The following is a 17,798-nucleotide window of genomic DNA, read 5'->3' as shown; positions in this document are numbered from 1 at the left end:
TGGTTTGCCCTAACAACAACATTTAGTTTTTTTTACTAGATGGTAAATGTATTAAATGTCCTATTTTGACCATAACTTTTGAGATCTGTTTAAGGTTACGTAATGTACTCTATATCAGATGATTTTAAAGAACAAACAATAACAATTAAAAGCCAGTAAAGCAATTATTAATTATTAAAAAAATTAATAACTCAGCTGTTTGTTGTCCGATCTTTAAGATCTAGGTGTCATTTGATTTGGCATAAAATTTCCTACATTTTGTTACTCTTGATTTTTTTTGTAACTCCAGTGGTTTTCATGTAATTTGATGTCAAAGATTTTAGATGGCCGCCATTTTGAAACGGCTATAGTCAACGAAATGAAATTTTGCATGTTTGTGTACCACGTTAAAAACAAAAGTGTGTCAAATTTAAAGTTTGTACCTCGATTCAAACTCGAGTTATAAGGTTATTTATAAAAAACACATACAGACAGACGGAAAACGAGGCTCCGGCGACCCATGTTTATAATGTAAAATATTCATGTATTAACCCAAGGAATAATCCTGTGAATTTTTTCGAGAGAGTTCACAAACACCCTGTATATATAGAAGATTTTTTTATTTTACACTTTGATTATCAAATTACCACTTATTTTGTAGACAATTTTACTGTGAATAAAATGGTAAAAGAATTATTAATTTATTCTTATTATTATTATTATGTTGTTATCTATATATATGAAATCCAATGTTTGTCCTTTATGCGTTACTAAACGACCATCCGATCGAGATGAATCGCATTTTCACGAGTTTCATCTTCAAACTCTTGTAGAGATTCCGAAAAACTCCATAACATTCATTGTGACATTGGACATCCTGGAATAGTACGGTTGGTTCACTTAAAAAGTAAAAAATATCCCTTACTCTATCGAAGATGTCAGGCGAATGACTGCTTCATGCTCTGTTTGTGCGGAAGTCAAACCTCGGTTCTACCAAAAACCTCCATCGACACTCATCCATGCAATGGCTCCTTTAGAGAGACCTAACCTTGATTTTAAAGGGCCAATACCATTTGTGACAAGGAATAAATATATACTGATGGTTGTTGATGAGTTTTCAAGATATCCGTTTGTTATTCCTTGCTCGGACACATCATCATTTTCTGTCACCAAAGCCCTTACATCAATCTTCACCCTCTTTGGTATGCCTGCTTTTGTCCACTCCGACCAAGGTTCTGCTTTCATGTCAAAAGAACTGAGTGATTTCTTACACTCAAAAGGAGTCGCCACAAGCCGATCTTCGCCTTGAGGTAATTCTCAAGCCGAGCGATATAATGGAACGATTTGGAAGATCGTATCTCTTGTTCTAAGAAAAAAGGGACTAAAGACAGAACGGTGGGAGTATGTTATGCCAGAAGCTTTCCATTGTATACGCTCCTTACTATGTACAGCTACGAATGAGACCCCAAACGAACGTTTTTTCAAACACCAGAGACGATCATTTTAAGGCACCTCTCAGCCTCAATGGCTCATGAGTCCAGGATCAGTATTAGCTTTGACTATAGTCAACGGTATTAGTGAGAAGGCATATAAGAAATAACAAATATGAACCTTTAGTGGAACAAGCTCAGCTGATAGATGCTAATCCAGACTATGCTCGCATAAAGTATAGTGATGGTAGAGAGGCTCTGGTATCGGTGCGACATCTTGCTGTCCCCCCCTGAAGCTATACAACAAGAGGATGAGCCTGTGACTTCGGAAAATCCCAGTCAGGAATTAGATCCTGTTCTTCAAGACCTGAGACGTGAATCTAACCCATTTCAACCTCACTCTATTCAATCTGAAGTCGAAAGATCCTCTCAGCATGAGTCTGTGACCCCTACTTCCGTGAGGAATGACGAAGAAACAAACATTTGCTGCTCCACTAGAGTCCGAAAGCCTCCCACCTATCTAAGAGATTACATTTAAAAAAGATGGGATGAATGTTATGTTATGTGATTTCTATTAAACTGTAAAATATTTCATCAGCTGTTCTATTTAAGATTGTTTTTGTTTATGTATGTAATGTTTACAGTTTTGTGTTAATTCTTTCATCTGATATGTAGCAGAGTTTTAAGTTGAATAAAACCATATCAATTTGGTTTTTAGGAACATTTCTTTTCATAACAACCTCATATAACATTTTAATATAGATTAAAACATTAGATGTCTTTGGAATACTCTGACAAGCAAAACATAATTTTCAGTAATGATGCATCAAAATCTATCCTAACTGTGTGTTTCAGAAATGTAATTGTAAAATATTTTGTCAACATGACTAGAATGTTAACCCTTTGGCCGCCACGGTCCGATATATCGGACGTCTACTAAATGTTTGTTTACTGGCCAGCTGATTGTCCAGATGGGACATATAACCTATGAGACGATTTGTCATGAATCGGGCTACCTGTAGAAACAGCTTTTGCTTTACTTTGAGTTTTGTGTTTTGTACGACTTTGTTGGAAAAGGTGGCATTGCATCATCTGTGTTTGTATCCATAAGAGTGCTGATGGAGGTTAATTGTCGTGTGTTTCTACAATTTTTATTGTGTTTTATGAGTAAATTTTGTTTCTGAAAATGAGTTACTGTATGATAATTATTTCTAATTTGTTTGGTAACTGGATTATACCGTAAATATATTTCGTTATTTGAAAGTCAATAATTAGGACTAAGTGATAAGAGTAAGCCTAGGCCCATGTGCTTAGGCCTTAAGTCTTTTTCAAAAAAGCACCACCACTGTGAGCTGGTTTTTTAACCGACTTCCCCACTGCCAACGAAAGAAGGTTCTTAATTTGTTTGTGGCAATGTTTTTTTTTCTATGTATGTTCACCAATTTCTCTGTGATTGTTTTACCGATCAGTGTGGTTCCACCATTAAAATAACCAGGAGAGTTTCTATTTGGTCCCATATACAGGGTGTCCATAAAAAACGTTTCAGGACTTTGGGAAATGGATCCCCATACTAGAAGGAAGAAAAAAGTTTATGGGAAGGTATGTCCGAAAATGCATATTTACCCAGATATCCGCCATTTTGTTTTTTATACAAAAATATTTTTATCTGTGAAGTTTTTTATTCGATGATTATGAAACTTGGTAAACATGTTACCATACACAAGACCTATTATAGAAAAAATAATAAAGTTGTTCCGATTGTAAATTTCAAAATGGCGGCCGTTTGAATTTTTCTAACTTAAATAACTCGAAAACGGCTAATTCTATGAAAAAATTTCAAGAATACTTTTTTTTAGCATTTTCAATTGCCTATCAAACAATACCAAGATCAAAAAGATCGGACAAAAGATAACTGAAATATTACGTTTTTTCTGTAAAAATAAGGCAAAAATTAGGGGTTCCCCGACTAACTTTGCCTTATTTTTACAGAATTAAAAATGCTAAAAAAAAGTATTATTGACATTTTTTCATAGAATTAGCCGTTTTCGAGTTATTTAAGTTAGAAAAATTCAAACGGCCGCCATTTTGAAATTTACAATCGGAACAACTTTATTATTTTTTCTGTAATAGGTCTTGTGTATGGTAACATGTTTACCAAGTTTCATAATCATCGAATAAAAAACTTCACAGATAAAAATATTTTTGTATAAAAAACAAAATGGCGGATATCTGGGTAAATATGCATTTTCGGACATACCTTCCCATAAACTTTTTTCTTCCTTCTAGTATGGGGATCCATTCATCCCAAAGTCCTGAAACGTTTTTTATGGACACCCTGTATATATTATGTTTAAGTGTAATATTTGTTTCAGTGAAAAATTCTGAAAACCACAAATATTCAACATTTATTTTGTTTATATTTGTGCAGAGAAGGCAATAAATAATAATAACATTCCTAAAGCTGTTAGATGAAACCATTTAAATGAAGATACAGACAATTCTTCATGAAACAGTTGCTTCATATTGATTAATAAACTATTTCTTGCCATAGAGCCTAAATAAATTACATTGAAAAAATGCATTTTGTTAGGGTTACTATAAAAAAGGTATTTTAACGTTTGACCTGATTTGTGTACATTCTGTTTTCAGTATTGAATATTCTGACTTATAAAAACATATATGTTTTAGTGAATAGCTGTATGATATTGACAAATAAAGGTGTATTGTGAAAACCAAAGCATTAGTAAAAGAGGTCTAAATATAAATTAAATGAAATTTTTCCTTACACAACCTAAGAAGTGTGAGAGTACATAATCGTCAATCGTCTTATAAGTGTTAAATATTTTAATTACTAAACATGCATTTGCAGATGTGGAATGTTTATTAATATTCTCTACCCAGTTACTATATCATATCAATACTATTATGCCTGCTTCGGAAAGTCCTAGATGAAGCTGATTTGCAATTTCGACTACATCTTGAGCAAACTAAACCACCTACCCGGCTTACACCACTTTTAGCTGAACCAATCTTTCATATACATATTTTCCAAAGGTACTATGCGTGATAACAACCAATTTTCTACTTTTTAGAGATTTTTTAGTGCTGGTAGCTGAGGAATAACTTTCATATTGTTCCAAAAGGCTTGAGACGTTACTGTATTTCTTTTTATAATGTAGAAGTACACCGATTGCAGGAAACAATGATGTCTGACATTTCAATGTCTCTAGAAAAGACATTTAGTTTTTCATTAGGCCTAATGTAATGGACAACTATTTTTTTTTTTAAGGAATACCTAAAAAAATTTATTTTTATACCCATTTATTATGTAACCTGAACAGATGACTCAAGCAGTTTTCAAATAATGATTGTTCTGTGGCACTTTTGATTGTTTCAAACAGTTTTGCTTATCAAAAATCTCAAGTAATTAATATAGGCTATAACAAATTATACAGTCACTAAAAATCATGAAATAATTTTTTTTTTTTTTTTTTTTTTTTTTTTAATACAACCGACTTCAAACGCTCTAAAAAGAATTAAATAATTTCAATAAAGTAAACTTTTGTAATTAGTTAAGCTCATGTATTTCAAGTCGGCGCGGCTGTAACTGCAAGTATAATTAAAATAAAATATACGTATTTTGAAAATCAATAAATTGTAGCTGGATAACATAAATATTTAAAAAACATACTGAACTGTTTTGTTTATATATCAAAGGAAGTATTTTCTAGTATTTTATGTTTACTTCAGAATGAATGCATTTAAATAGAAACATTTAAATACATTATAATATTTTTAAAGATACTCGTTAATACCACTATAATGCCGATCTTTGGTTACGGTAATAAAATAACACCCAACGCATAACTATGAAAAAGACATGCAGATTAATTAACAGTTATAGTCACCTGCAATATGAACATTCTCTTTCAATTTTGTATCAAAAATCATCATAGAGCCGCTCCGAATTCAAATACGTGAGCTTGACTAATACAAAAGTTTTATTGAAATTATTTCATTCTTTTTAGAGCGTTTGAAGTCGGTTGTATTTTGTTACAAAAAAAAATTATTAAGGCAAGACTTTCAAATTTTGCCAGTTTACTAACAAATATATGTATAACACACACACATTTATATATATATATATATATATATATATATATATATAAAACTTACTTATAAGAAATATTTTTTTTGGTGTAGTTGTTGGCTTATGAATTAAATTTTTATGTGTTTTTTTTCGTATTGCAAAACATGTTTTTAATATGTACGGAAATAAAAAACCAAATCTAACTCAATAAATTGTATATTAATTTAAAGACAAATGTATAACTAATCTAAAAAAAAAAATTATTTTTCTATGCCTAAAGAAACAAGAGATAGCCTAGAGCTTTTACCAAATTGTGGCATGGTGCCAATATTAATAATTTATAAATAAAAAACTTTTTTTTCAAGCAAAACGTTTTTAAACGAACTAAAAAGTAGAAAATTATTTATAAATATGCGGAGAGTATAAATACTTGTAAGATTTAAAACGAAAAACGTGGGGTGCATGCAATAGATAATTTACAATTACCTTCACCTAGATTGAACTAATGTATTATTATCAAATGCATGCACCCCACGTTTTTTGTTTTAAATCTTACAAGTATTTATACTCTCCACATATTTATAAATAGTTTTCTACTTTTTAGTGCGTAACATGTAAACATATTATCAGTATAGTCAATGGTGACAGCTAGAAAAAAATAATCTTTATACAATAAGCTGTTCGTTATTTCATAGATGGCATATTCTCTAAACAGATAATTAGTGTTTCATAAATGACGTATCGTTAAACATTGGAGAAAACTTAACAAAAATCAGGTTTTCTGTTATTTTTTTCTCAAGTAGTGAGGCCATATTTTAATGGCTATAAAGACACTCTCGCCCATCCAGCGAAAACTATTCGGATCATGAACGGTGCTCTATATTTCTTGGAGTGGTCCGCGTAAATTGGAAATTTGGCGTTACAGACACAACAACTTTATGACAAGTGGGTGTTCCCGACAATATATTTTTTCTGGCGGCAACGAGTTTCTAAAACTAAAATTTATATTTATAAATCATCAAAAGTTATGAATTCCCTAATTTCAATATATTTTAGAACTTGTAATTTCATTTTGTACTTCTACTTTATTTTTGTATAATCATGTCTGTGTCTGTGTCAAAAGTAACACCCTTTGTACCATGGTAGCCATAATAAGGCTGTTATAATAACGATCACAAAAATAACGAATGAAAATCCACAAATATTAAGAACAGAAATCGTACGATTAAGATCATAAATGTTAACAAATCATGCCACTGGTTGAAAGTAAACATGTTTTTATTGATACTTAAATTGTTTTAGCTTAGTTTCAAGTATTTTATACTTTTCGTAGCAATCCAGTTGAAGATATTAACGACATAGAATACAATATTATATTATTATCTACGACTTAATCTTCATTTTGATTCAATCCTCCTGACATTTTATTCCATTTATTGACTGTAAATCCAATAGTCAAAATCGTTGGTTCGGTATAATTATAATACCAGGTTGGTAAAATATGTAAACAAATCGTTAAACTAATGAGCATAAACTGAGAAAGACGAAGTGATAGGCGTGGACAACGAGCTAGGGCATAGGCACGTGAAGACAGAATAAACTAGAACGAAGAACTGGCAACAGGGCACGCTCTCGGAGATCTTTACTTCTCAGTAGGGGGGACCAACACACTGTTGCTCCCCCCTACTGAGAATTCCCTCCATAAGACGAATTTGTTTGTGACACGGGATAGGACTGATTAACCTCTATACAACGAATATTCTTTACACAAAACCTCTACAAGACGAATGCGACCTCTAAAAGACAAATTTCTCATGATCTTAACCTCCATAGTGAATCTCTTAAAAAACAGAAGCGTTTCTCAACATGAAACCCCCACCTATCCTTCTCCCTTCCTCAGTCATTGTCTCAGAGTAAGGAGAATCCTCTATAAGACGAATAACGGCAGTATTAAACCTCGATAAAACAAACCTCTTTATTAAGAATACCTCGATGATACGAATATTCCCCTACCCCTTGAACCTTTAGTTTAGACTTCAGTTTACCTTTAGTTTAGATTATTCTAAACTAAATTCATGACCATCCTTGATTTAAACTTAGCTCACTTTCAGTCAAATTTTAAACAGCATAGGCAACCAAAACAATTATTTAATCTTACTACTAGAAATACTTACCAAAGATTTCTCCACCACTAGCATACTCAGTCACTAAATATATCATTTTTTCTGTCTCCATTACCTGAAAATTCCAAATTCAATTAGGCCTATTGCCATTCAATATTTTTATTTAAAATTGTGTGTGTTGCTGATGCTCAGTGGTTAGCTTCTCAGAATTAATTAACAGCTGTGTCTAAGGAGTAAGTCGGCCTTAGTCACTAACAAGACTACAAGATCGTGCCATTCATACTTGGCTTAAAATACCTACTTTGTATGGTTGCCATTTTATCGAAAAGTATTAAGGTAAAGTAATTCGGAGCGAAAAGGACTATTTCCATCAAGCAAATTTCCATTTCATTTTCAAGAGTTGTTAGCCTCCATATTAGGTTTGAATATTTATAATGGTTTAAGTACCTGCATTCAGTAATCCAAATTGCTTCTTGTGGGCCAGTGGCGGTGCGGGGGGGGGGGGGGGGGGCTGAGAGCTAGAAGGGCCCCGCGAGCCTTGATCGGAATTTTTTGGGAAATTTTACTGGGACACAGGCCCGCGATTGTGCGACTAGCCCAGCCACATGGGCCACCTATCAGAACAATATTTATATGAGAATTGCCATACGTTTTTATGCCGAAAATTTGTTAAAACCAGTAAGAGCACCAGGACAATCAATTCGGGGCCAAATCAGATCGGTTTGAAAATCGGTTTGCTTTGGAAACTGATGATTTTTATATAGTATAATGTCAATTTTTGAGCCGAGCAGAGCCTGGCCTACAATCTTGAGAGATCAAGCACAAAGTCAGAGAATCAAGGTCAAGCCGATTTTATCAGTGCTTATTACAATAATGCCCCATTAAAAGTAAAAGCTTTTATGTCCGCGAGGATCATGCTCACGAAATTGAAAGATTACGCCTACGCTTTTGCCAGGATCGCAGACATAGACATTTCCCTGCAGGTGACAAAGACTATGTCTCCGCAGCCGCAGGAGATGTTAAATATTTTGCTGCGATTGCGTAAGACGATAATGACATTACTTTTCCACCAAAGATATATTTAGGATTTTGCTGTGATAGCGGAAAAAATCTTTCCCCGTCACCACGGGTCGCGAGAGATATTAGGGATTGGGCCGTGAACGCGGGGACGATGATATTGTTATCTGATGATGTCATAGGTTTGGTTGCAATCACCGTAAACAAATAAATAAATAAATCACGGTAGACTATGATAATGTACTACAGGAAGTATTCACGATTTTGCCGCGATCTTGGAAGACGATGATCGCCTCGGTGCCTTGGGAGATGCCGTGCCAAGCTTAAGTGCAAGTTTATGCGCTAATACATGTGATAATATTTTTTAAATTTATTGGGAGAGGGGGGCCTGGCGAACAAACTGGCGGGGGGGGGGGCACGGGCTCTTATCGCCGCCACTGCTTGTGGCAACTATAGTTTTGGTTCTGCTAAGGAATCATCTTCAGGCCGTACAAGGTGTCTTCAGGTTATTTACCTCCACTGTATATGAAGGTTGTCATTGATGATAAAAATATGTATAAAACACACACGAACGTGCACACTGAAAGACAAACGTGTTTGTAATAACTTCATTAAAAATGCCCCTAGACCTTGACAATCACAAGACAATGCTTGTTTCTCATTAATCTAAGTTTGTTGTACTTTTTATAAAACTGGTAAACTACGGATTTTAGTTAAACAGACTATTTCTTTGATATAAATGATACCTATAAATGATGAGGGGGTTTTAATAACCCCTATTTATAAAATCTTTTAACATCTGTTTATATACTGCCAAAAGACAAATGTTAACACCCCTGCCACAACTGTAAACAGTAAATCTTCAACCAAAATGCTTTGGTTACCTTCCACTGTTAGCAGATATATTTAAACCCGCCTTCTGCTTACAGTCAACGTAGAAACTTTTACCCGTAAGCTGCCACTGTTAATGGTCAAATTTAAACCCTGTCACTACTGTTAATGGAGGAACTTCAACCAGCCCACTGCCACTGCCACTGCCAACTGGATTCTTTTTATTTGCACGGGTGTGAAAAGAAATTTGATACATAATATAACACTGGTTTGCTGTATTTGTTGCTTAGGAGGATTTTCCTATCATAGAATAAAACCTCTTCCATCAGAATATCAGTGTGACAAGTTTATTAGTACCAATTAAATAAATTCTACAAAACCGAGATAGATATTCTACTAAAAATACTCTACATCTGTAATTAGCTATAAATCAAAATTATAAAACTTAGTATAGAATAATCTATAATATTAAAACGTAACAGGGTTTTTTTATTTCACGATTTTGAATCAACCACTCGACGGATTTTCAAGATTTTTGTGTTAAAAGTAAGATAATTTTGAGAACTAGGGAATGTCGAAGCCATAATTTTAGTTTAGGGTCCCAGTTATTTAGAAATTAAGTTTTAATTTTTGAAAAGTCTAGCAACCGACGCTAAGATTCTAAACTAGCTTTTGGTATAATATAATTTGCTTAACATAACAGCTGTAAACATTCAGCGTTTGTAACACAAATTCAGCATTTGGATAAGATTAAAAGACATACTAATGGTTGAATTATTTATACTATGTGTAATGCTAATCATTGATACGTTTAATCCTTCGATAAGAGGATGACAGATTATTTTAATATACATAGTAAAATACTAGGATGTTCAAATTATTCTTTTAAGTAATCTTTGTAATCTTCGGTTTGTTTTAGTGCAATATAATTTGTTTTAACTAACAGCTGCTTAGATATAAAAATGCTCTATAGAATTATGAGGTTAAGATGAATGACATAGATTGAGCACAACGTCATCATTGACCTTGGATACTGCAATTAGACTAACCATCCTTTTATGAAATCTAAAAAGTTGTTTGGCGTTTGTTGAGTTGTGGTTAAGTTTGGAGGCTCTGTATATTTTATAGTTTAAATAAATGAATATGTGGAATTACGGTGTACATTGATTCAATGAGGGTGGTTTAATTAATAATTATTAAGGATATTAGAACTGATAACGGAATGGATAATAAACATAGACAAATAATTACGTCACTAGCTTTACTAGCGTGTTTACGTTTTAAATTCCTTCAACATATGACCAGTTCTTTTGTTCAAATGAATATTTTAATTTATTTTTGACTCGGCTGTTTAACAAAACAAACTATATGTTGTTGTTTTTAGTTTCTTTGTTTACACTTATTTATTTAGCAATTGATGCAGTGAAATTGATATAAAGGATATGTGTGGACGATTATTCAGACCTACTGGAAATTGTGTATAGTATGAGTAATTGTATTGTGGTGATTTTGATAATGGAAGATGCAGGTATGCGATGGAATTGGAAGGTGATATCTTTGACAAGGCCTATACACTTCTCAATTCATAATTACTCTTTCTACTGTAGGCTGCAATCAAATTTTTTTTAAGCTAGCTGTTCTTAATTATACACAGTTTTAACTGACTACTCCCGTACGTAGGACAAGCTAACACCTCGTCAATTATTAAAACTCATTTTAAGTCAACTCAATCAAAACTATTTATTTAAAAAAACAATAATAATGTAAACAAACCAAATAGCAGATGATTCATAACTCAGATGATAACAATAATCCTACATTTCTCCCCACCCAATTTAGACTGAGTTTCCGAAACTACGTACATCATCATTTTCAGGTTCCATTTTCCATTGAGGTGGATCAGTTGCACCTTCTCTTGCTCTCAGCTGGTCAGCATGTTTTCTCTTTATTTCTCCCCCAACTAAAACTGTGTAGGATAGCTCTCCCGTCCTTTCTGTACAGTTCCTGGTCTCCAGCCCTTCTTCGTTTCATTTTGAACCCACACTTCTTGTTTGGCAGAAAACTCCTTTTGTTTAGATTTCAAGTCGTGGTAGTACTTCTGTCGCCACACTTGATTTTCTATTCTCTCTCTACTATTACATCTCCACCAATCCAAAGCTGTTGGTATTCTTCTACCATAGAAAAGGACTGATGGTGGTTGTCCTGTGGTCTTTTGTAGGGTGTTTTGATAAGCAAGCAATACTTGTAAAAGTGCAAGTGATGAACTTAGACCTTTTTGTTTGCAAGCACTGTATCGACTCTTGAAGGTTCTGATAATCCTCTCTACTAAACCATTGGTTTTTGGATGATACGGCGCCGATGTGACATGACATATGTTATTGTTCTTACAAAAAGTCTTAAACTCATGGGACGTGAAGGGAGTGCCATTATCGGATACAATTTTTTTAGGAACACCGTACCTCGAAAACCAAGTCCGTAATATATTTACAAGAGCAGCAGTAGTTGTATGGTCCATTACTTCGATCTCGACCCATTTTGAGTAAGCATCGATTCCTACTAACCAGAATCGGTTGTCGAATGGACCTGCGAAGTCGAGATGAATTCGCTCCCAAAGGATCATTTGGCACATTCCAAGGATATAGAGGTACTTCTGTGTCAAATGAGCGGTTGCTTTGGCAAGGGTGGCATCTACGAACATACAACTCAACATCCTTATTCAGATTAGGCCACCAAACATAATACCTTGATAGGTATCTCATAACCTGTATTCCAGTTCATAGACTTTGTGGAGTTCTTTCAATACATTTTCTCTCAAAATCTGTGGCACCACAATTCTTCCTAATCGCATGATTATACCGTTTTCTAATGTTAGCTCATCTCTTTTATTCCAATATGGTTTCATGGATGGTGGCAAGTTTCCTGTATCTTTTGGCCAACCATGTTCCAGGTAGTCTATAAGTTTTTTCATATTTGGGTCTTTCTTATACTCACAGTACAAGTTCATGATTTGGATAAACTACGTCAATTTTCTCTTGAACCAATGCTCGAATCTCTCTCTCATCTGGATTCAATATTTCTTGTGTCTTAAGTGAAAATCGAGACAAAAAAATCAGCCAAACAATTATCCTGTCCTTTGATGTACTGGATCTCAAAATCAAACTCAATTAGATACAAAGCCCAACGAACCAAACGGTTGTTTACTACTTTGGTAAGATATCGATGCATTCCGAATATTCTTTCAAAGGGCTTGTGGTCCGTCCTCACCTTGAAATGTCTTCCACTGAGGTATTGTCTAAACTTCTTCACTGCGAAAACTAACGCCATCGCTTCCTTGTCAACTGTAGCATACCTTTTTTCTGCTTCCGTTAGTGTCCTCGAGGCGTACATGACTGGCCTTTCCGTTCCATCCGGCATCAAACGTAACAGCACTGCACCAACCCATTGTTCACAAGAATCACATTCAACAATGATCGGCTTTGATATGTCGTATGGAATATGACTTCTCTAATGACAGGATATTCTTCAACTTGTCGAACGTAATTGTTCGGTGTCAGTCCATTTCCATTTAGTCTTCATACCAGTCAGCTTATGCAAGTTCAAAGCGATCGCATGAAGATTAGGTATGTACCTTTTGTAAAAAGAATAAGAATGAGAATCTGTATTACCCTTTAAACATTTTACAGTGCAATAGGGTTCGTCATTTGCTACATAATATTTAAAATACACATAAGATTTAGTGCTCCTAGAAGAGCTCGGTCTTAGGGTTTAAACTTTGTCTTCGGAGGGATAAATACCATTCCCATCTATTGTATGACCTAAATACTTTACAGATTTCTGAAAGAACTTACATTTTGACAGTTTTGCTCTTATTCCACTTGATTCTAGCCGCCTGAAAACTTATCTAAGAGTGGTTATATGAGTAGTCTTATCCTTAGTAGAAATGATTATATCATCAAGTAGAACTCCGACATTAAGTCCTTTTAGTAAACTTTCCATGTACCTTTGAAAATTTGCTGGACTCGAGGAAAGCCCAAAAGGCAACCTTTTGTAGTGAAAGTAATCTACATGAGTTGCTGTTGTGACTCGGGGTGTACTTTCATTTGCAAGTACGCGTCTCGAAGATCTATGACTGAAAATATCTTTCTATCAGTTAATTTGGAAGTCAAATCATCAAAGGTTGGCAAGAGGTGTCTTTCCGGGACGATGTTTGGATTCAAGGTTGTACGAAAATCGCCACAGATCTTGACTCTACCTCCGCCCTTGTCTACGTTGACTGTTGGGGTACTCCATTCTATCGGTGTATCAGAAGGGTCCACTGCTTCCCAAACTCCTTCCTGTACTAATCTCTGTAATTCTCGCTCCACTGCCTCCCTTAAGGGGATGGAACTCGTCGTGCTCCGTAAGATACAGGTTTTGTTCCACTTTTTAGATGGATAACTTCCTTAGAGTTAGATATCGTTCCTAGCTCATCACGAAAGAGTTCGGAAAACTCCTGAGTCAATGCCTCAACTTCTTTTTGTAACTCTTTTCTATAACTTTCTTCATTCTTACCTGTCTCTTTACTATTTGTCTTTCCATTGTCAATACCCTAACCCTTACTTCCATAGACAAATTAAGATTGAAAGCTACACTCCACAGCAACCCAAATAATGGAACAGCAATCATTTAGTACGATTACGTAAAGTAGCGTCCACAAAAGCCCTACCCGTGACTTCTAGCTTATTTTTCCCATAGCCAGTGTTGACATCAGACGTCTTTTTGAGAGATTCACCACTTGAATTTATCTTATTCCAAAGAGACAAACTTAGAGCACTTACCCGAGCCCCGGAATCAAACTCCATTCTAACATTATACCCGTTCAATTCTACGTCTATTGTAGCTCTGGGAACCTTACTCTTGACTGACCTAATTTGTGTTCCGCTAACGGCACTAACATCAATTTCAGAACTACACTCATCATCGTAATTTTGATCGCAAGAGTCATTTACTTTTCTCAAACTACCATGTACTTACCTCAAACCTCTTGACAAAATTATTTTTACTTTTGAACATTCTTGCGAAGTGGCCTCTCTTTGTACATTTCTTGCACACAACAGAAATAGCAGGACACCTATATTCACTAGGGTCATGCGCAAACCCACATCTATAACATCTATTGAAACCAGTAGATTTCTGTACCTCTGGTATCCTCTTTTCCTTACTGTCACTTACGTTGAAAATCTCAGTTTTCCACGAATGTTTGGAAACTTCTCTCGCGCGTTCCATGGATTGAACAAACTCTAGTACTACTGTTGACTTAACACGCTCACCTCGGTTATTAACTCCCTCGGGCCATCTTTTTCTGACTTCGACCTCAAATTCTGGACAGTTGCTTCCTACTGCATATATTTACAACTTCTAGCTAAAGACTTCAATTTGTTATAAAACAAAATAAATTTCTCATTATCTTTCCTTATAGCTCTTTCAAACTCAAACCTTGTTGCAAAAACGGTCCTTGTAGGCTTGAACAACCGGTTGGCTTCCTCTTTGACTTTGTAGGTGCACTCCTCCCAGGCCCTTGGATACATCTGGTCCGACAGTGGCCTGAGGTGTTCCTCTCCGATATTTGTCAATAAAAGATCTCGCCGAGCCGCTTGTTCTTCTGTGTCAGCACCACCCAGTCCCTTAACTCTGCAGGTCAACTCAAAACGAGCTATGTAGTCTTCCCACAATTGTTCACTATTATCTTTGACTATTAATACAACAACTGTATCCAATAGTCAATGCCATTATACTCTTTAACCCTCCGAGTGTCCATAGTTTAGGCCTTAATGTCAGCCTATTTTTGGCGCATTTGCAAGGTTTTATTAAAACGGATCTGAAAAGCTTAAAACAATGTTAATTCTACTGTTCTATATACCATTTTGTTTAAAAAATCATGGGCTTCAATATCATACATAAAACCTAAGGAATATTTGTTTCAAAAAAAAATTTTTAGGTAAAAATTAAAATTATTTTGGAAAAATTGAAAAAAAAAATAAGTTCGCGCTCAACCCTAGATCTGGCGGTCATTTTATTCACCAGTGGCGGGTATATTTTGGCACTTTTGTAGTGGTATCATATATTTTGCCACAGAACATTTATTTGTGAATATAAGTACACACATATATATATTTTCTATTTCAGTGATAAATTTAGAATGTAATAATATAAAAATATTCTTTTCCTAGCAATGCGTTTAGGCGTAGTAGCAAAAGGTTTGCAAATTTTTGGATTATGCAAATTAGAAATTTCAAAAGCAACCCACAAGAAAACCACAAAATAATTTTTTTACACATTTTATCTAAATGTAAAGGTTGTGTGAAATATGATTCCCCACGTAGAAATATCAATGTTTTTTAAATACTCATAAAAATAAAATTATAAAAAAATTAATTCTACATAAATATTTTCTTTTTTGAAAAACTACCAAATTTATTTTTGTCACGTAGGAAATAATAGAATGCATCAACAAAAAATGAAATGATACTGTGCAATAGGTAATAAAAAGATCTTTCTGAAAATATATAGTTATATTTAGTTGAATTCTAAAATGTCGGAGAAATTTATGTCGGAATGTAAAATTTTGAAGATTTGTTTACAATAACATAATATTTATGACATTTTTAAAAACAAATACAATTTTTACAATCAACCTTATAGATTCACAGGGAATCCTAGGGAATTTATTGTAGTTTCAGAATATTTACTAATATTGTATACAATTTAATTGATAATCACCAAAAACAGCTGTTTTTGTAGTCAGGTGACCAAAACTTTCCACCGCCAAAATCTATTTTGAATTCTCTAGTTTTTCAAACTATGTTTCTCGCTACATAATACTCACTCAATAATGTTTTATGCATGAAAATGAATCCTCAGAATCTTATCTTTCTAATGGTATGAGATTTATTGCGTTTTAAAACTGTTTTCATATTTTAATAGTAGAAAAACCCGACCCATGTCATCTTGGTCTATAATCGACCAGCGCCACTGAGAACTCACGTTTTAGTGGTCGAAAATCGACCAGCGCCAGATAGAGGGTCAATGAAATTGTATAAATTATAGGCCTATAAATATTTTAAAATAGCCACTTTGTTCTAAATTTTATGAGGATTACAAATATATAATAATATAAGGAAGTAGATTTGCAAATAAATAAGTTATGGGCAAAAAACAGATTTCAGTACATAGCGTTTAGCTAAGAATGCATAGCTCACCATAGCTAGGAATCTGGCTGATAATTTACATCAATATCACTACCTACTTCTTCAGGATCATCAACCAGCCCTTCAAAATCACTTAAATCTTCTTATAATGCACCACGTATATCACTACTTTTGATTTTTAACACTAAAACAATGATAAACATAATAAAACACATCAGTCATCGGTCCGAGATTAACTAACCTGTTTACAAATACGCACGTCAGCTGTCTGCTACAATTACGATCGGCTCGGAGAACATAAAGCGCTTAGAGACAGACCTCTGGAGAAAGCTTAGAATATAATGAAAAGAACGATACCAAACTCGATCCAGTTCAATCCGATTTTGTCAGTCATAGAGCCTTCGCCGTAAACAGTGTTCGTGAGTCGCTGCAGCGACGCATGACACTCGGAGGGTTAAATGAAAATCTGCTCATTCTATCTTGTATGCAAGAAATGTTACTACAATCAATTGCACTCTTATATTGAGATTGGTCTGTTTTCCTCGGCATTTTCTCGTCGCCAATATAGAATAATCAATTATTAAAACTAATTTTAAGTAAACTCAATCAAAACTATTTATTTACAAAAAACAATAATAATGTAAACAAACCAAATAGCAGATGATTCATAACTCAGCTGATAACAATAATCCTACACTTAGGAATTTGATTTTTGCAGTTATAAATCAACATACACCTTCTATAGGGAATATTGTTTGGCCAATAATAGTTAAGTTGAAGAAGGCCACAACCATAATCACTTCAATCATTCAATTCCAACCAATGCAATCAATTGAAGACAATTTGTAAGACATTTATTTGTTTTCAAGCATTCGCCCTTTTCATGGTATACTCTATTTAGAGCCCATAAAAGTGACTTGATCATGTTTTCCTAGACTGATATGACTGTTTTAATTGTTCTAAAATCAGAGGCAAAAACTAATGAAAAAAAGTTGTCACTCAAAACTAATGGAATGGAAGATGAAGCGGTAAGTTTATACAATGTGAGCGAGTTACAGAAGTTTGTCAACATAATTTATACTCTTTATTCAAGTTTACATAATGTGATAGCTTATCTCATTACAGAGATAAGCTTGTTCTA

The 17,798-nt window shown here is 34.2% G+C and overlaps 1 protein-coding gene across 3 annotated transcripts in view; it reads right to left on the bottom strand.

Annotated features, from left to right (window-relative positions):
- LOC128984853 (serine/threonine-protein kinase SIK3-like) overlaps positions 1-17,798 on the bottom strand; it is a 280,801-nt gene that overhangs the window by 226,533 nt on the left and 36,470 nt on the right. For 2 of the 3 annotated variants that reach the window (XM_054404224.1, XM_054404232.1), the window contains exon 3: positions 7,674-7,737. The exons of the other annotated variant lie outside the window; for it this stretch is intronic. In XM_054404224.1, the coding sequence (XP_054260199.1) occupies positions 7,674-7,737 (64 nt within the window). The remainder of the gene's footprint in view (positions 1-7,673; positions 7,738-17,798) is intronic. 3 annotated transcript variants of the gene reach the window in all.

This window comes from Macrosteles quadrilineatus, unplaced genomic scaffold, assembly GCF_028750875.1.
Source record: "Macrosteles quadrilineatus isolate MER2022 unplaced genomic scaffold, UCM_ALF_1.0 Scaffold_1__1_contigs__length_201487025, whole genome shotgun sequence".
Lineage (NCBI taxonomy): Eukaryota > Metazoa > Arthropoda > Insecta > Hemiptera > Cicadellidae > Macrosteles > Macrosteles quadrilineatus.
Note: the sequence above shows the minus strand (reverse complement) of the source record. Positions and strands in the feature narration are given on the sequence as shown.